Source organism: Pseudonaja textilis, chromosome 2 (assembly GCF_049901715.1).
Source record: "Pseudonaja textilis isolate UNSWEBS1 chromosome 2, rPseTex1.2, whole genome shotgun sequence".
Taxonomy (NCBI): Eukaryota; Metazoa; Chordata; class Lepidosauria; order Squamata; family Elapidae; genus Pseudonaja; species Pseudonaja textilis.
The window spans coordinates 201938431-201958745 of record NC_141991.1 but is presented as its reverse complement, the minus strand read 5'-3'; the positions used below and the strand labels follow the sequence as shown (position 1 = coordinate 201958745).

General features: G+C 35.6%; 1 protein-coding gene across 1 annotated transcript in view; it reads left to right on the top strand.

Annotated features, from left to right (window-relative positions):
- The first annotated feature begins 2095 nt into the window (after positions 1 to 2095).
- The window catches only part of SPTLC1 (serine palmitoyltransferase long chain base subunit 1), a 33586-nt gene continuing 15366 nt past the window's right edge, over positions 2096 to 20315 (top strand). Inside the window, exons 1-8 of the mRNA XM_026703946.2 lie at positions 2096 to 2179; positions 4144 to 4251; positions 5422 to 5516; positions 9353 to 9446; positions 11445 to 11517; positions 17394 to 17526; positions 19240 to 19369; positions 19994 to 20083. Coding sequence (XP_026559731.2) covers positions 2117 to 2179; positions 4144 to 4251; positions 5422 to 5516; positions 9353 to 9446; positions 11445 to 11517; positions 17394 to 17526; positions 19240 to 19369; positions 19994 to 20083 — 786 coding nt within the window. The 5' untranslated portion in view covers positions 2096 to 2116. The remainder of the gene's footprint in view (positions 2180 to 4143; positions 4252 to 5421; positions 5517 to 9352; positions 9447 to 11444; positions 11518 to 17393; positions 17527 to 19239; positions 19370 to 19993; positions 20084 to 20315) is intronic.

Below are 20315 nucleotides of genomic sequence, written 5' to 3'. Positions count from 1 at the left end.
TTGTGTTATTATGGCTGGCTGAAATGAGAGTATCTCATAAATTGCTGAATACTTTATGCATGAGATTCATACTTATATTTTATATTTACCGTGTATTTATTATTATTTGTTAAACTTATTTGCCATCTATCTCGCCATGGGGTTACTCTCGCCGGCTTACAAAAAAAATGTGCAATGACATGTAAAATGTAACAGTAGTAAGGTAATGGAACAATGGATTAAACAATGAAAAAGAAAACAACGATAAAACAATATGAGAATAAATGTGGGTGGATGGGGAAGCATGGAATGAGGGGGAAGATGGGGTTTGCTATCAGTCTAGTAGCCACCTCCATTGGGTCCCCAGGCCAACCAGCAGAATCAGATCTTCAGGGTCTTATGGAAGAATAGGAGGCAGATCTCACCTTGGAGGGTAAGAAGTTACAAAGGGCAGGTGCTACAGCAGAGAAGGCTCTTCTTCTGGATCCCGATAGTCAAAAAATTTTGACCAACAAGATCCACAGTGGAGCCCTCTCTGCTGGCACAAGTGAGGCAGGCTTGTCCTAGTGGGATGAGTCATTCATCATATAACCTGGACTTATGCCATTAAGTGCTTTATAGGTCTTAACCAACACCTTGAACTGCATCCAGAAGCAGACTAGTAGCTAGTGCAGCTTGTGGAGCAGAGGTATAATATGGGCTACTCTAGGGGGCCCAAAGACTGCAGTTGCTATTATGCTTTGAACCAGCTGAAGCTTCCAAATTTTACCTCTGATCTGACAATGGAAATGGTGCATAGGTGAATCAATGACAAAACACTGATGAGGCCACGTTCAGTTTTCATATTAAAAGAAAAAAAACCTATCATTGCTGTTTAGATAAAACAGTTGCAACATGCACTAACAAAATTATAAATCAAAGTCAATGCCAAAAATGAGGATGACATCTTAACTATGGTATTTAAGTTGGTCTTGATTATATCAATGAAAATAATACAGGTCTAAGGATGCCTACATTTTTTCTGCAGTTTTAAGATGCTTACTAAGGATGCACAGGATTACAGGCGGAACCACTTTAAATCAGTACTTTCTTATTTATTAAAAGAAAAAACCATCCAGTCAAGCTAAATCATTTGGAGAAAACTTGGGAAACATCCCAACTTCTATGTAGGACATCATGATCTTTATCTGAGATTGACATACTTTTCAAATGGTTTAATTTTTTGGAGACACCTGCCTGTACATTGCTAGGCCACATACAAAGGTATTTAATTAAACGTGCATACCAGTTCCCAACAACTCTGGGCTGTTGACTTAAGTGTTGACTGGGGAGGAGAATCTGGGAAATCCCATTAGAGCAGAGTAGAGATAGCCCTCAACTTACTACCACATTTGAGCCCACAATTTATGTTGCTAAGTGAGACATTTAAGTGAGTTTTGCCCTAATTTACGACCTTGCTTGCCACAGCTGTCAAGTGAATCATTGCAGTTGATTAGTACCCTGGTTGTTAAGTGAATCTCGTTTCTCCACTGACTTTGCTTGTCAGAAGGTTGCAAAAAGTAATCACGCAGCAACGGTCGTAAGTATGAACCAGTGGCCAAGCATCTGAATTTTGATCACATGATCACGGGGGATGCTAACAAAAGGTTGCAACTGTGAAAAACGGTCATTAAGTCTCTCTTTTTCAGTGCCGTTGTCACTCTGAACAGTCACTAAATGAGCTGTTGTAAGTCGAATGTACAAGACCATCAGCGCTATCCGCGGGAAGCAAGCCTCGTTGCTCCGTTTTTCGGTCCAAGGAAAGGAAAAATCGCGTCTCCTTCGTCAGAAAAAAAGAGCATTTCATATCCTCACCACCGCGACCTAGACATGTTTAATCCAAGGAAACCTTATTATTGGGCATCGACATCCGCCCTGTTCCATGCACGTAAGACTGAGACACCATCAATTTTCACGCGCGAGAACCTCCGCCTCGCTCCTTTCCCGCTGATTTAAGGGGGGGGAAAAAGCCGGCAAGACCTGCTCTAACCGTCCCCTGCCTGCTGTCGCGCGCTCTACGTCACGGTTCCTCCCCTCCGCCTCCCATTCACGCTTGGCGACGTTACCTCCGCCTCCTACCCGGAAGGAACTGAGGGCGATGGCGGCGGAGCCTATGGGGCAACAGTGGGTGCTGGTGGAGATGGTCCAGGCCTTCTATGAGGTGAGCGGCCAAGATGGCTGCACTGAGGGGTTTGGGAATGTCACCTCCAGCCCCTCGTATGGTGGGGGAGGCCGAAAGCTCAGGCAGAATTGCATGTCACCTTCCTCCCCCCACAACTCCCAATAAGGGGCCGTGGCTGAAAAGGGCGGGAAGAGGGTCCAGTCCCGGTTAAGGACGAATGGAGTAAAAACAAGGGGGGGGGACTTCCCTTGCATCCCTTCGCTGGGGGGCGAAGGCATGGTGATGTTGGCTTATGTGTGTCTCGGGGAAATGTATTGTGGGGATTCACTATACTATACGTGACCCCAACAAATGAAGCGAACAGGAGGATTTGTTTACCAATTTATTGCAGTTGATTTTTGGGTTTCTCCGTGTCTGGGATTAGATTTTGACAAACGTCTAGATTAGAAGTTTTATCTTCTGCCCTTCCAACATCCCTCTCCCTCCCCCATTTCTTCATGTTTTTATTTTGACTTTGGTTCTTGCCTGTCGTTTGCTCAAGTGTAAAGCTACTTTTCCGATAGCGGCCTCTTCTAAATGCATCTTGATAATCTTGGCTTTGGATCAGGCAAGATGTTTTTTTTTCTTTGATTTGTAAGCCGTTACTCAAGAATTATTAGCTATGGTGTTAACGTAGAATAAATAAATTCTGAGTATCTTCCTACATCCATTCTTGAAATGTTACAATAGCTATAAGAAGTATGGGCATTATTTTGAAAATTCTTGTTCAGTTTTGCACCGAATTTAAATATATCTTATTTTTATGGATGTGTTCTTAAATATCTGTTAGAATAAAAATGCAAAAATAATTAAGTTTGTAATAATAAGGATGCTTCATAGAAAATCTCACCCTTTGTTGTTGTTAGACTGATTTAATTATCTGAATTTTGTTTGTGGACTTATATGAGTTGCGATTGACTCATGTCCTAAGGTTGAAAGTTCATTTAAAAATAAGATTTAGAAGTTTATACCAGAAAAAACCAACAGTCATATCATATTGCAGATAGCAAGGACACAAACCTGGCTTAAATTGCTAATGCTGTAGTATATTTCTATAGGATAGATAATGACATAATAGTCAACTAGAATCAAAGAAACCTGCATTTATGTCATTTTCAACCAGGGAAGCTATCTAGATGACTTTGGACTGGTCATTCATGATAGATTAGATAGATTAGGTAGGTAGGTAGATGATAGATAGATAGATAGATAGATAGATAGATAGATAGATAGATAGATAGATAGATAGATAGATAGATACAGGAATTTAAAGTAGGTTGGTTGTTAGGTTGAGGTTTCTTTTATTTTCAGTGTAAAACTATTCCAGCAAAATTACCATATGATTTGTAGCTATAAACTTAATGCTCCATCTGTACATACCGGTAGATTGTTGGATGAGAAACACTTTGATCTATGCTTTAGGAATGAAGATGCCAATTTAATCTGTTTAGCACAGTCCTTCATGCATTTCTCCCTTGTGATTTTGGAGAGCATTACGTGAGATGACAGAGATCAGAAAATACTGTGTGCACTCACAGTGGACATTCATTCACAGGCACAAAATTGTTTTCTAATCAGATATTGGGTATTGAAATCTTGGCAGAGGCCATAAATAAAATCCATCAGCATCTTAGGGTTCTAATTCTATGATTCAAAATTTAAAAGCATATTAGCTTTATCAACCTCAAATTAAAGTTCCAACTGTAAACAGTTTAGTTTGCAGCTTCAAAGTTATAGAAGTTTTTGCATTGAGACATGCATAAAAATAGATGCACTCCTTTTTCAGTATCCCTAATGAATTTTTCTCAGTCATATTCTGTCTCAAACCTCATTCTTGTACAATCATAAGTTGGGTTTCAAATAGAGCTTCAGCATTGCAGAAATTGCCTGTTTGTTATGTAGACTTTTTGAAATAACTAGGTTGTTCATTAATAATTTCTCCTTTTTTGTTGTTTAATTTCTAGGCTCCAGCTTACCATCTTATTTTAGAAGGTATTCTGATCCTATGGATAATCAGACTGCTTTTCTCTAAAACATACAAACTTCAGGAGCGATCTGATCTTACACCTAAGGTCTGGATTTCTAAAATTCTCTCTCTCCCCACCCCCCTTCACCTACTCACCCATCCACACAGATACACAAACATATATATAGTGGCTATAGAAAGTCTACACATCCCTGTTAAAATGCCAAGTTTTTAAAATCTAAAAAATCAGACCAAGATAAATAACTTCAGAATGCTTTCTACCTTTAATATAACACATAAGCTGAACAATTCAATTGAAAAACAAACTAAAATATGAATAATGCCAAAGGGACATTTATTGTAGTTGCTGCAAGAAGCCCTGGATGCAATAGATGCATATCTATTGTTGACCAGTCAGTGTCAAGCATTGAAAAAGGAGGATTATCTCCTTTTCATGGTATAATTAATTTTATACAGTTAGTTATTTCTAGGCATAGTTGGATTTTAATGTTAAAATTTTATGTGCTGTTTCATAAAGCATACTGGCTAGTTAACTTACTAATGTATTCTAAAGTTGTGTAAAAGTTGCGCAAAAAAGTTTTGTAATTGATGAAACAACTAATCAGTATTTCTAATATTCTGAGGAAAACTATGAATTATATAAAGGAGAATTTGATTTAGGGGAATGACATACAACTTCATTTGGTAGATTTAAAATGAACATGATTTCAATTTCACTAGCTTAATCTCTTTTAGTTCTTACAAAATGTGTCTATCTCAACAGCTTAGCCCCAACTTTTCATTTTTTTCATAATAAATTGGAATTGGAAATGCAAGTTCAAGTCCACTCTCAGCTAAAAATGCTAGCACCTTGGACTACAGTAATATAGGAGAAGAAGAGGCAAAGCATGAGGACAGTGTTGAGAGGAATCAGCTTGGAGTTATTACATTCCCACAAATAATCCAAGTGCAGGCCCCCTTGAATTCCATTAACTCTTATCTAGGGTCAGTTTGGTGTTGACTGTTAGTTGAGTAGATTCTGGTACAGAGGCATGAGCAATAACTCAGCTCAATTGGAACTTAACATGTGATTCTGATTCTTCTCACCTGACAAGTCATTTTCTCTCAGGTCAACTTCCTTCATAGGATTGTTGTTATAAAGGAAAATTGAAGGAGGGTCTGCTATATATGCCATCTTGAGCTCTAGGAGTAAAGGCAGGATGTATTTATTATTGAATAATACATCACTCAGTACTTCTATTTCTGTTTGTAATAGGAAAAGGAAGAGTTGATTGAAGAATGGCAGCCAGAACCTCTTGTTCCTCCAGTACCAAAAGATCACCCAGCACTAAACTACAACATTGTTAAAGGGTAAATTTGGATTATCATAATTTCATATTTTACTTAACAGCCCAGGTTTTTTTTTACATGTTAACATGAACTATGACTGTTTGAAAGTGTATACTTCTAGCAGATGTGTTTAGGATTGTGAGCTTGATCACTTTGTAGAATAATTATTGATTGTTATCTTGCAACTTCAGAGATCCGGGTTCAGCATAAATTTAAATTCTAAAGTTAGACTTGAGTTGTAAAAGGTTATCAAATAGGCATAGTAAATTACTTCATTTTTATCATTGTGCTTAACAGATAAAATAAGCATGTCTGATGGCCCTTCAGAGTCCTGGTGAAAGGAAAAAAAATCTGTTTTCTTTGGAGTTGGAATAGATTGTCTCAGAAGTTGAGCTAAATTGTTATAGGTTTGGTTAAACTAAAACTGAACACTTTTTAGTTGTTTCAAACGTTGGCTAAAAAGAAGTTTGGGCGGATCTCACAGGGCAAACAAGACCATCCTGGTATGCTCCACCGATTTCTAATTGGTTATGCCTTGCTTCAGACATGGTGCCTAGCTGCCTGCTCCCCCCTCAATCTTCTTTTCTAATATATCCCTTTAAAGGGGATGGGCCAGTTGGATACCAATCCTCTGAAACACCTGCCTAGAATTCATATATTTTGGACCTGTTTTCTGTTTTGGTCACCTGGAATCAACTGTTCTGGATACTGAATGCATAGAATAAATAATTTACATGTTCCTGTTATTAATTTACTAAAAGATTATTAGAACTAGTAATTCCAGATTTACCTAATTAAATTTTTCAGTAATAACAGGCAATATCTATTTAAAAGGTATTAAATCTCAGGATGACAGGTAATTTTAGATACTCATGAATGGTATTTTCTATTCTATACTTACTTCCCTGTTAATTGAGTGGTAGAGCCTGTGCTTTGCCTGTAGGACATCTGAGATTCAAAATTTGCACATAACACTGCAAAAACTCTACCTACAGTCCTGGCAACATGCTGCTAGCCAGTGTAGACTATATTGGATTAGATGAATTAACAATATGACTTTGGTAGCTTTGTTTTTTTCTAATAAACATGGAAAAGGGAAAATCTATTTATGTAATATTTAAAAGGACAGTTTCTATAATAAAGGGGGATTTTAACTGCTGCTCTTTTCTTAAACTAATTCTCTACCATAAGCATCAAATATTTAATTCATCCTTTTTTTTCTTTCAATTTTATATAAGCCCACTTAAATTGAACCTACTTTCTGAAACAATGCTTAGATGCTACGCTTTCTAGCTCCAATTGAATTAATGGAGCTTCATCATAATTAAGCATATGAAGATTATACCTTTAAACACTAAATTTTGAGGATGCTTGTTGACTGCGCCATAAATTTAAAAAGTCACAGGAATATTAGTATACCTCTAAACAGTCTTTCTGTTCTTAGTAACATTATCTCTTCACGTTTTTATATAAATATGCCATATTCTATTTGTATTTCCTTATGTTACTCTTTATCTGTTTAAGTCAGGAAAAATTCTGAGCAATTCAAAGTTTAGTCACTTTAAAATAAATGCCAAGGTGTTTTTGAGAATGCCATTTTATATAAGTAAATGATATGCATGGAATATATCAGCATGATGAATATAATATTAATATATCTAGCCAGTATGTGGCTAGATTTATTCTAAATCTTCGGCTTTGTCACGTGATGGCCACACCCATGCCCGGTTTAGCAAAAGGGGGAAGAGTTGTGATGCCTCACATGACAAAGCCGTAACAATGTGAGCAGAATAAGTGCCTTTTGATACAGGATTGCATCATGTCTTAAAAAGAAAAATACTACATTCTTTAAAACAGTGTATAAATGATCTCAAACAATAAATGGCAACATGACAAAATTATGTTATTTTGAAGAATTCAGTACTTATATGGAGTATCTTAATAAATTGCTATGCTGAATTAGTTCTAATTTTCAGACATACTATAGTCTTTTTCAGTTATAGAGAACAAAATTCATGGACATATTTAATGACACAGGCATTCAAGAAGTGCAATCTTCCAAACATTCTTAATGAAATTAGAATACCTAAACTTTCATGAATGATTTGAATAGTGAATTAGACCAAACTTAGATTTTAGTATATTTTTATTGTACTTCAAAATAAAAGATAACTGACAAATACAAAAAAACCACTAAAATATTCAGTGAAATGAAATTATCTTTAAACAATGTAAAAATAACAGAAACCAAACAAGAAAATAATAAAATCTTTAATGTGTTGGAAATGCAGCTCCTACAACTTCTAAAATGCTACTTGGGAATATTAAGAACTTCATCCTGAACATAATCTGGAAAAATTATGAAAATGAAAAATAGTCATTATAAATAATGAAACTTGCTGGTTTAGAGAAAGTAAGCCTGTTAATAGCAATTGATTGGTGGCTTGAAATTTGGCTGTTGTGCATCTGATCTTCATTTCATTTGGAAGAACTTTTTGGTGTGCTGTTATTTAGAGCTGTTGCACCAAAAGTGATTTCTATTTAAAGGAAAAGGTCAGAATGAGTGCTGGGCTAGTAAAACTATGGTTTATGTTCTAAGAGTAGTTGCAATCCTGTTATCACACATTTTTAATATTATGATTTATGTTGCACAATTCTTTGATATGCTAATGTACATCAGCTAAATGTGGAGTTGTATGCTTTTTAATGTGATTGAAGGGGACAAATATTAAATGTCCATGGATAATTTTTACTTTACATTAGTTAAGATAAATATAAATATATAAATATAAGGTACATCACATTTTATTTTTCTCTTGATCACTCATTTCTTCCCTTCTGGCTTTACTTTTTTACAATATTCACCATATATTACATATGGTTCTCATCCTGAAATGTGCATGCAGCCCTTAGTTTAATGGAAGACATTCGGGTTCTTGAGAAACTCTGAAGGTTCCATAAAACCGTTTGGAAAAAATAATCACATTTAAATATGTTGCATGCATGTGCATGCTGGATGGGTTCAACAAGCTGCTTCTATGTGAATAATGAAAGGAGATGTTGCAATGGCAGCCAAAAGCATTGCCTGTCAACTCTCTTCTGAGCACAAGTCTGCCCAATTTTAGTGATTCTTGTGAATATCAAAACTGACTGGCAGGGATGAAATTTTTTCCTTGGAATCTAAGCCAGAATGTGTGGCAATATGTATTGAATGGCATTTTAATAAATTAATGTAGAATATTCGTAAGATTGCTTCTTGTTACAGTCTTTTGCTAGATGATTGCTTTAGAATGAGTTTTCTCTCTAGTTTATTTGACTGACTATTTAATGTCTTCGCTTGAATTGATTCTTTCAGAGATTTAATTAATATTAATTCATCCCTTAATCCTTGAATTAAGCAGTGAAACAAATTTTTAAACACACTGAATTTTCTTAAGTGGCAGGATAACCATTCCTTAGTATGTAATTTTGATATTAGGGAACATTTATTATATTTTCTGATAGCATTATTGTTACTCAACTAAAATACTTCTCTTTCAAAAAAATTAAAAATGTTCCCAAAATTCTGAAAAAGTATTCAAAGAAAAATATAAAGGGTCATTATCAGCAATTAAGAGGTTCCTTTGGAATTTAGCAACAGATAAGTGAGTCATTAGAACAAAGTTGTTTGTATTAATAGCATAAAGAATAAGTATTCTTAACTATAAATCTCTACATCAAACAGTATCCCCATATTTAGATACAGTACTAAATGAGGAGACTACTGTTGTTTTCTATATTCAACAATACTTTGAACTTCTAAATCTGCTAGTTCTCCAAATTTGTTTACTTTGCTTTTTTTTTTTTCATACTTTAAGGCCTCCAACTCACAACATTATCGTCAATGACAAGGAATGTATAAACTTTGCATCATTTAATTTTCTTGGGCTTTTGGATAATGAAAGACTTAAAGTAAGTACCTCCATAGATCTCACTATGTAGCCTTATTGTTAAAAGAACTATTTGAATTACCCATAGACACTTATAATCTTTTAGAATGTAATTGTGATTACTATTTTTCCTCCTTGTATAAAACCTGTGTTGATTTCTCTTAGTATTACATTCACTTACAAAAGGGCGTTTAGAGCGCACGTGGGGGTCATAGGTTCTACCCAGAAAAAACAAACAAACAAGGATAATTTGCAGTAATAGGAAGTATTGTGTTATACTAAAGAGAAGTTAGTCTACACATCACCATTTAGATTATGGTAAATCAAGTCTCATTTTCAAAATAATCCAGCAGCCCTGTGGCAGTGAGAGTGTCCATAGCATTCCTGCCTGCATACATACATAATTATATTAGTCCCTGTTGGATAAGCAATATTATATAAGGTAGAGAAATGGAGTTAGATGTAGTAAACAAAAAGATTAAATAAAAGAAAAAATGTAACTAAATCTAAATATACTACACCAGGCACTGTACCTTTTTGTATGTTTTGTCTTTTCAAACTAGTCTTGCTTCTGCCATGTCTGTATTCATACATATAATAATGCAAATATCTTTTTTTTTAAAAAATACCATTTTAAAAAATGTAAATAGAAAACACAGTGGTGAATACTTAAAATGATATTTCATTGTGCTGGAGATGCATTCCTTTAATGTTCAGATAGTTATATTGAACAATATTCTTGACTAGCAAAAATTAATAGTTGAAAGATTTTTAAAATGGAAAGCATTCACAAATACAACCATAATCACCTTTTTTTGTTATTTTTATTTGACACAAAAAATGACAGTGTACACAGCAAATGAGATAACTTATGTTGGGTTTCATATCACAAATCACTAGTCGAACATTTCCTAAGTGTTTAGGACTGCATGATGTATCGGTGGATTATGTGAGCAGATCCCAGTAAGGTGGCCTTCTGCAGCTGACCAATGGTGATTTTGTTAGCGCCAATTATTTTTAAGCGCTTGCCTAGGTCTTTAGGCACAGCACCCAGTGTGCCAAGTATCACTGGAACCACCCGCACTGCTTTATGCCAGAGTCTGTACAGTTCAATTCTCAAGTCCTGATATCTGGTGATTTTTTCAAGTTGTTTCTCATCGATTCTGCTATCACCAGGTATAGCAATTTCGATGATCCACACTTTTTTCTTCTCCACAATCCGGGATATTGTGTTCCAAAGCTTTGTCTATTATTATTGTTGTTGTTGTTATTGTTATTATTATAAATATTAGGAGGGAGTGTTCACTTTATTGGTGATCCATGCATTTTCCAAATGTTTATTTAGTGGTCTACATGTATAGACATTATGAGAAAGACTGGAAAAAATAAAGAAACCAAAATGATATTCTTTAAGGCATCAGGCAAAAGTTTTATTCTTTACACACACAAGTTAAAAGTTGTACGTTATATGTAATAAGTTACATCTTCTATACCTGCAATCTAATCATTTTAGTGTTCTCAAACATTTATGATTTCCTTTTAATCCGCCTTTTAATTCTGCTTTTCAATATTAGAATGCGTTCACAAATTTTTAAAATATATCTATCATCAATTTCATTTGAATTTCATAGTAAATTATTTCATTTCTTTAATTTGTAATGCTATGAACTCTTCTCTTTGTCAGTCTCCCCCCCAAACTTCTTGAACAATGTTTATTTCCCTCAGAATCATAGGAAAGAATGTTACCTCTTCACTATTTTTCCTAAGATTCTCAAAATTCTATCCACACATGTTATGTGAAATGATAGGATGTCAGAATGAAAAGAAAAGTCTCTCTGATCCCACATATTATCTTATATCAGCTCCAAGAGGTTAATGAGGAATTGAGGAATGCAGAGAAGTTACATATAATAATAGCGGTAACATAAAAGAAATACTGTACTGTATACCAATGTAGTAATGATTTTATTCTACAATATAATTACATGTAATATGATTTTCTTCTTATACCTCTTTAAAGAATGCAGCCCAAGCATCTCTGGCAAAATATGGTGTTGGCACATGTGGCCCTAGAGGATTTTATGGCACTTTTGGTAAGTATTGCATCTTTTTCAATATAGATTTGAATGTAATAATAACTACTTTGATTTTAACATTACAAGAAAGAATTGAAGCTGGGAAGGCCTGGTGTTAAATTGTTCTTACTGTTTAAAGAGATACTTCTGAAGTTCTTTTCTTTACAATAACCTTGGTTTTTAACCAACCTGAATAATTTAGTGTATTTGTAAACTTTGACATTGCTGCTTTTCCTAAAGTCAGGATAATTAGTGAGCAAGTTAATAAGCATTGTCCTTACTGAGATTCTTAAGGCTGCATAGAAACTTTAAAATAATTATTAATCTCCATTCTTAACCTTCCTCCATTTAGAAAATTGCCTGTTTATTCCTATGATATTATTACTATAGTTGATCACACAATAAGTCTGATGTTTAGACTCAATTTGATATTTTAGCCACTTAACAAGTTCTTCCCAAGGGCCTGGGATGATGATGGTAATGATAATGATGTTATATACTACTGCTTTTTATATATTTTGACCAACTGAAGTGTGCCTAATACTCTTGCCTCCTATTTTGTCCTCAACAACAACCGTGTAACCCTTTGAGATGTCTTAGGCTGAGAAAGAGTGACTGGCCTAAAGTCACCCAGCTGGCTTCATGCCTAAGGGAATCCTAGACATGACAGTCTCCTGGTTTCAAGGCCAAGACCTTAACCACAACACTATACAGGTTGTCTTTATTCCTAATTGTTATTTTCTTTAGCCCATTATCAATCCATAAAAGGGCATGCCCTCTTCTACTATTTCTAGGTTTAATCAAGAGCAGTTGATGGATGGAGAGAAAGAGACTTTGTCAAGGCTTTAAAAAAAATTCATACACATCCCACCATCAGTTGTCATGTAACTTTCTGCATACTGCTGTTTAGTCAAAAATGCTGGATAGCATGTTGATATGCCCTCCTTATGATCTTGATGAAGATTTATTTGCTTTTTGTTTAATTTCCATAGCTGTGGGTGTATTATATAGGGAGATTTAAATGTGTTAAAGGTTGAAATTTCTATTATTGCAGTGTTGTGTTCAGAGAGACCACAAGAGGGCAGTCTACTGACTGGCTTTAAATTAATTTTTTACATAGTAAGGCAAATACTTTAAAATAATATATATTGTGATGATCATGGTATTTTAATTTAGGCTTGAAGTGTAAGATTTTTGTAGTACAAATCCTAATATGAAAATCCCAATCTATGCTTAATCACAAAATACCCTGAACATCTGTTTATAGATAATACTATGAAACTAAGCATTCACTTTATCTTCATGGACTGATTCTCTGGAAGTATACGTCTTGCAAATGTTTTTATACATGATTAAAATGGTTTCCATGATGTCATGCCAAAATATTCAGGTCTTGTTGCTGTTCGGCTGCTAAATTGTGTCCCACTCTTCACAATCCCATGACCATAGCATGGCAGGCTTCACTGTCTTCCCCTGTCCCCCGGAGTTTGCCCAAATTCTTGTTCATTGTGTCAGTGACATTATCTAAACATTTCATCCTGTTTCTCCTTTTGCCTTCAATTTTTCTTTTCTTTTTTTAATAATTTTTTTTATTTTTTATCTTTTATAAAACATCTCATTAGGTGAACAAGATTCCAGATTTTACATTTCCATACAAAGGTGACCATAATTACATACCGACTTTTATGTCCAAATTAAATCATATTATTACTTATTACCTTTTTCTTTAAATAATTTCATACATTATTTAACAATATTTTCCCTATTATTCAATTTCTATATTCATTGCTATTATATTATACAATCTCATTTCATATTGTAGCTTATTTCATTTTTCTTTAAAAATTCTCCTGTCATGTTAAACGTTATCTACATTCTTATTCAATTTCTATAATAATTATACACATATTCTTACATCTGTCACATTTGCAATTTTTTCCACGTACAATTATTTGAATCAAAGGGTTTTCCCCTTTTATTACCAATTCGAGCTTGCCATCCCTTTACTTATATATTTTCCCCATTTACTCCCTTTAACCCATATAAAGATTTATAACAATATAATCATAATAGTCCCTTAACTACTACTGGGTAAATATATATATATGTATGTATGTATGTTATGTATGTATGCATGCATGCATGCCTGTTTTGGCGTGTTTGGGTCTTTTCCCGTGTAAGATTGAGAGTATCTTGGCAATGTTTCGACAAGATCCCATCACCATCTTCAGGCTGGTGCTTTCGGCTTCGTGCCTGTGCGAGCAAAGCGTGATCGGAGCTGCCGTCTCTCTATAAATACTGGTGGGGAGGTGTGGTGTGCTGGCTCTGTTGTAAGTGGGCTGGTTGGCTGTGTTGTTATTTCTTGATTGGTTGATGGAGTTGATGTTTGCAGATTGGTTGGCTTTTTCATAGAACCTGTGTGGCTGAGGTACTGGCTGTGTGTCTATCAGCCTCCTGTGTTGTAACAACTGGGTAATGGGCTGTGTGATGACCTTCTGAGTTCTATTGTTGTGACATCCTGAGTCTTGTGCTGTAATCTCCTGGGTCGTTGGCTGTGTTGCAACATCCTGAAGTTTTGTGGTGTAGCCTCCTGAGTTCCGAGATGTGATATCCTGAGTGGATGGCTGTGATGTATCGTTCCGGGTTTTGGTTTGGCTTCGAGTTTGAGGTCTGGCTATGTATTTATGGCATGTGTCAGTTTGCTTAGTTTGGGGGTCGGGATGTATGCAGCTGGTGATGCAGCTGTGGTCTGGTTTCTGGACGGTGGTTGCCTTTCGTCTATGGGATGGGTTTGGGTTTGAGTCTGGTGAGGGAGATTGGTGGTGGTGTCATGTGTTGTTTTGAGTCTGGTGTTAGTTTTCATGGCTGGTACTCATTTGTTGATAAGGGCTAGCTTCCAGATGTCTGGTAGGCAGGAGGTATCATCCCGTTTATTCATGTTATTGGGGTGTTTTTCTATTTCGATGGCTTCCCTGATTATTCTCTTGTTGAAGTGTTCAGTATTGGAGATTACTTTGGTTCCCTCAATAATTAATTTCATGTCCTGTGGCTTTAAGGTACTGGAAAAAGGAGGAAGTATCTCCCTCACCAGACAGAAACCAAGATACTCTCAATCTTACACGGGAAAAGACCCGAACACGCCAAAACCTGCATACTTGCACCCGTGAAAATCTACAAGTGTGTGTGTGTGTGTGTGTGTGTGTGTGTGTGTGTAATGTTTTCTGAGGTTTTTACGGGTATTTGTATGTGGATCTTTGGTTATTCGGGTTTTCTCCCGTGAAAAATTGGAAGTATTTTGGCGACGTTTCGATGAAATCTCATTCGTCATCTTCAGGCTTGTGTCTTCGGCTTTGTGCTTCTTGGAGTAATGTGAGCTTGCAGCTGTTTTTTCTTTTAACTGCCAGTGGGAGTGTGATGACTGGGTGGGGGCTTGGCTGTGTTCTGATTGGGTGGGGGTGTGTTCTCATTGGTTGGGGGCCTGGCTGTGATCTGATTGGGTGGGGGTGTGTTCTGTTCAGGTGGGGGCTTGGCTGTGTTCAGCTTAGTCTTAGTTGTCGGTGGATTTGAGCTGGTGAGCTGTGATCCTGTTGTTTGGCTTCGTGGTCGTGCCACATCATGTTGGGCGTCAGTTCACTTAATGTATGGGTCGGAGGGGTTTGAAGTGGGTAGTGATGCAGCTGCGGTACGGCTTCTGGTCTGTGTTCGTGTCTCATCATCTGTGTGGGTGTGAATCTTGTGTAACATCTTGTGTGGCCTTCATGGGTGTGGGTCTGGTGTCATTCTTCATGTTAGGTACTCGTTAGTTAATGAGGGCGGGTTTCCAAATGGCTGGTAGGCGGGAGGTATCTCGTTTATTCATGCTGTGCGGGCGAAGAGGTCGGTTCTTCTTTTTTGATTGAGTTCTTGTGTTCTTCAATGCGTGCACTAATTCTCAATCAAAAAAGAAGAACTGACCTCTTCCCTGGTCCAGCACCTCAAAGCCACAGGACATGAGATTGACTTTAAAAATACCAGAACTATCGCCAAAACTCAACACTTCAACAACAGAATAATCAGAGAAGCCATAGAGATAGAAAAACGCCCACACAGCATGAATAAATGAGATGATACCTCCCGCCTATCAGCCATTTGGAAACCCGCCCTCATTAATAAACAAGTACCTAACATGAAGAATGACACCAGACCCACACCCACGAAGGCCACACAAGATGCTACACAAGATTCACACCCACACAGATGATGAGACACGACTACGGACCAGAAGCCGTACTGCAGCTGCATCACTACCCGCTTCAAACCTCTCCGACCCATACATGAAGCGAACTGACGCCCAACATGAAGATGTGGCACGAACACGAATGCGAAGCCAAACAACAGGATCACAGCTCACCAGCTCAAATCCACCGACAACTAAGACTAACCTGAACACAGCCAAGTCCCCACCTGAACAGAACACACCCCCAGCCAATCAGAACACAGCCCCCCCAACCATTCAGATTGCAGCCAGGCCCCCAACCAATGAGAACACACCCCCACCCAATCAGAACACAGCCAAGCCCCCACCCAGTCAAGTCACACTCTCACTGGCAGTTAAAAGAAAAAACAGCTGCAAGCTCACATTACTCCAAGAAGCACAAAGCCGAAGACACAAGCCTGAAGATGATGAATGAGATTTCATCGAAAGGTCGCCAAAATACTTCCAATTTTACGCGGGAGAAAACCCGAATAACCAAAGATCCGTGTGTGTGTGTGTGTTTTCTTAAGTTTTCATGGATATTTATATGTATGGTATTCAGCTTTGTTTGGGTATTTTCCCACGTCATTATAGTTGTGCTTTTAAAGTTGTAGCGACGTTTCGTCAGAATGTCATCCTGATGATGGCAAATGAGTTTCTGCCAAAACATCGCTACAACTTTAAAAGCACAACTATAATGACGCGGGAAAATACCCGAACAAAGCTAAATACCATGCAAACATACATACATACATACATACATACATACATACATACATACATACATACGATTCCACATAGTATATTCCCTTTATTATATTCTAATCATCTATTTATTCAAAAAAAAAAAAAGACAGTTACATACTAACTTTATATTCCATATCTATTTCAAATTACATTTATATCTAGACTGCCATGATAAGTGTTCATGCCTAATTGACCTTAGCTGATCTCTGAAAGCTAGCCAGGTTCTGATCTGACTAATTTGTAGATAGAACTTTAAGAGAAATATCAGGGAGAGTCATGAGGTTGGTAAAAACAATCCTCGAAAGCAGCAGGTGTAATCACTTCCACATTTTTGCCAAGAAAATTATTTGGTTGTGTTTGTAATGTCATTAAGTTAATTTGTCAAATTAGTGGGTGGTAATAAAACTCATTTGAATTCCCTTGTTGAGGTTAAAATTTGGGATGAAACTTGATTTTTAACTATGTTCAACATTGATTACAGCATAGATAACTTTAAAACTATATAGATTCAATATGGGATGACTTGCATGCCTTCTGAGATGAATTATCTCATCTTTTAAATGAAAATTGTCATCGTCTCAACTTCTAATGGGTCCTTGTTCCCAAGGTTAGTTTGGATAATTCTGCTATTGTTGCATGGGGGATATTTAAAGAAGACCTTCATAATTATAGCTGCATATAGCAATTGGGTTTTCTTTGTTTTTTCCTTGAAGACGTTCACTTCTCATCCAAGAAGCATTTTCAGTTTTGAAAAGCATCTTTGGGATAATAATAGTGTCACATTTTCAATACTAAAGAACTTTGAAACTTGCTTAGGTTTTTCGTTGTGTCAGTAATCTTTAATACAGTATTTGTGAGATTTTAAAAATCTTTTAAAAATTTGTTCATAAATGTGTGAACACTTCCTAAATAGATGTGCATTTGGAACTGGAGGAACGACTTGCCAGATTTATGAAGACCGAGGAAGCTATTCTATATTCCTATGGATTTGCTACAATTGCCAGTGCTATTCCTGCCTATTCAAAACGGGGCGACATTTTGTTTGTGTATGTACACATTCCTGATATTAAAAAGACAAAAAAAAAACCAATCTGGAAAGAATTCTAGTTGTTAAAGATTAAATGTTTAAACATCAATTTTATGATCAAGTAAGATTACAGAATGTATTAATTAGTATATGGTTACTTAATAAGCTTTTTCATAGGAAAAATGGTTTTAGTAAAATTATGGATAATTTTTCAAAGCCGTTTTAAATTATTTAAGTTTTATTTAAGAACTCATTTGATCTTGTCAGTTTCAAAGCACTGCCTTGATACTTTTAGATGCTTGTTAAACTACAATTTTAATCATTTATGAAATACTTTTAAAATGACTACTTCTTACAATAGATTGCTGTTTCAAAATAAACTCTTTTAAAAATTACTAGCAGCTGTTCAAATGCTTTGTCAGTATTCCCATAGGATATAGCTAAGGAAAAAGTGCAGTTGACAAGAGTGATTAAAATAAATTAATATCAGACAAGAATTTCATCTAGGAAAACGTTGTTAAATTGCTTATGTTTGTGCCAAGTCTGTAACTATAATATCATGTATGTTTTCAAAAGTAAATACAACTCAGTTCAATTAATTTTGTTCTCAAGGTGTGTAGGATTACAACTTTTATATTTTTTTCTGATTTGTGAAACCTAAAAATGCATAAACTTTGCTGTGCCCAAGGGCAGCATTTGAATGTTGACGGGAACCTCATTTCAAAAGTATTGAAGCCAGTCAAATAATCATTTTTCCCTTCAAACCCCACCAAAGGCAATAGACTCAGATTATAATAAAACATAATATCTATATAACTAAAACCTAATATCAATGAATCAATTAAAATTAACAGTAAAATTGATTAAAATTAGAATTAAATTGCAAAAAAAAAATAGGCCTGAAGGCACAGTGAAATATTTATAAGGAAAGGACAAAAAGTAAATTTGATTTATTTCACTGTAACTAAAATTCATTATAGTTCAAAAGTTCTGTAGCCATATTTGGGGAAAGTTTGAGGGACTACCCTTAGGGGCTTTGGAGGCAGAATGTGATCCTTGGTGCAATTCATTATAACCCTTGGTGCAGTTGATTGCATTGAATGATTGTAATCACTAAGAATTGCCCAGTAATAATAATTCATCCTTACTCATAATCAGTAATCAGCAAGGTAGAAGACTACAAATAATCTTTAAAGTATACATTTAATTTACTGTTTCTGAGGTCCCACCCTCACCTCAGGGAGAAAAATGTTCATTGATGAAAAGGCCTGCTGTGAAAGGCCTGCCAGTTGTATCTCCCTAAATGGCATAACCCATAGTATGCCCTCTATTGATGTGAGATATGATGTCATATATCATATCATAAACTTGGAAAAATATGTCTTTTATAGAAGGATTTTTAAAACTGTTTCCTTAACAATTATTGAAACCATAAGCTATAGGTTTTCCTTTTTTTTAACCAATTGCACAATACTTTGATTTGCCTCTCTAACATGCCAGCATAGGCAAAAGTTTTCCTTTTTAAGAACTTTGCCTACATGGTTTGCAGAAATATAACAATGCTTCATAACTCTTTAATGCCTAAACATAGTTCCATTAAAAGTAGGAACACGAGTATAGAAAATAGTTAGACAACACATCAATATCTTAGCACGCATTGTGGGGAAACTTCAGTCTTTTAAGAGTTAGCCGAACCATGAGTGAACTGACATAATTTATTGTGTATTTACAGTGATGAAGCAGCCTGCTTTGCTGTTCAGAAAGGGTTGCAGGCATCCAGAAGTAACATTAAGTTTTTTAAGCATAATGATATGGATGATCTTGAGCATCTATTACAAGAGCAAGAGATTGAAGATCAAAAGGTATTGGGTTTTGGAAGAAATTAGTGTATAACAAGCAACATTTTTAACTAAATAGCATATTTGAATAACCATTTTTCATTATTTTCAAAACCATCCTGAATGGTTACATTTGAAATAGATTTAGGTGGTTTGTTAATTTGGTGATTGAGTTGCTTGGAAAAGACAGTGGTATAACAAACTGGGGAAAAAATCTGCCAGTCAAATTGGATGTAGTTTTCCATTTATTTTATAAATAAATGCATGTGCGCAGCCAAAGCACCACTGATAATGCAGTGTAAAAATGTCAGTAAATTGTTTTGCTCTTGAGAAAAATAGTAGATAGCAATTCTTTGTACCATGCTCCTCCTATGCGTAAAACATTTATTGAAGTAAAACTCCATCAATATTTGTTTTACAAGATCAAGAAAAAAACCACAGTAACCATTTTAATGTTAAAAGAGTGTTCTTCTATATATGGAGAGCATTTTCTCAGTTACAAATAAGCTTATTGCATTTCTGATAAAGTAAACAAATTGATTTTCAAGATTTGATCTGCTTTTGATAACATTTAAAAAGTAAGTTAAAAAGTTGTTTTTCATGAAAATTAATATATATATTCATATTAAATTGTTTGTTTTTCTGCAGAACCCTCGAAAAGCCCGTGTAACACGAAAATTTATTGTAGTAGAAGGGTTGTTTATTAATACTGGGGATATTTGTCCTCTGCCAGAATTGGTAAGTAATTCCTTCTTTTAATATCTAACTAACTTTTACAGACTGTAAACTTAAAAATTAAAAAAGGTAAATTGCTTACTAAAAGTGGAATCGATCTTCTATAAATAGATATTAAGTGTTGTCTTCCCTTTGCCAGTTTTGATGCTGCTGCCAGTAAGATGGTGGCTGATGCAGAGACTGAAGAAGATATTTGGTAATGGCAAGTCAGAAGATAATATTTCTTCTCCTGGTT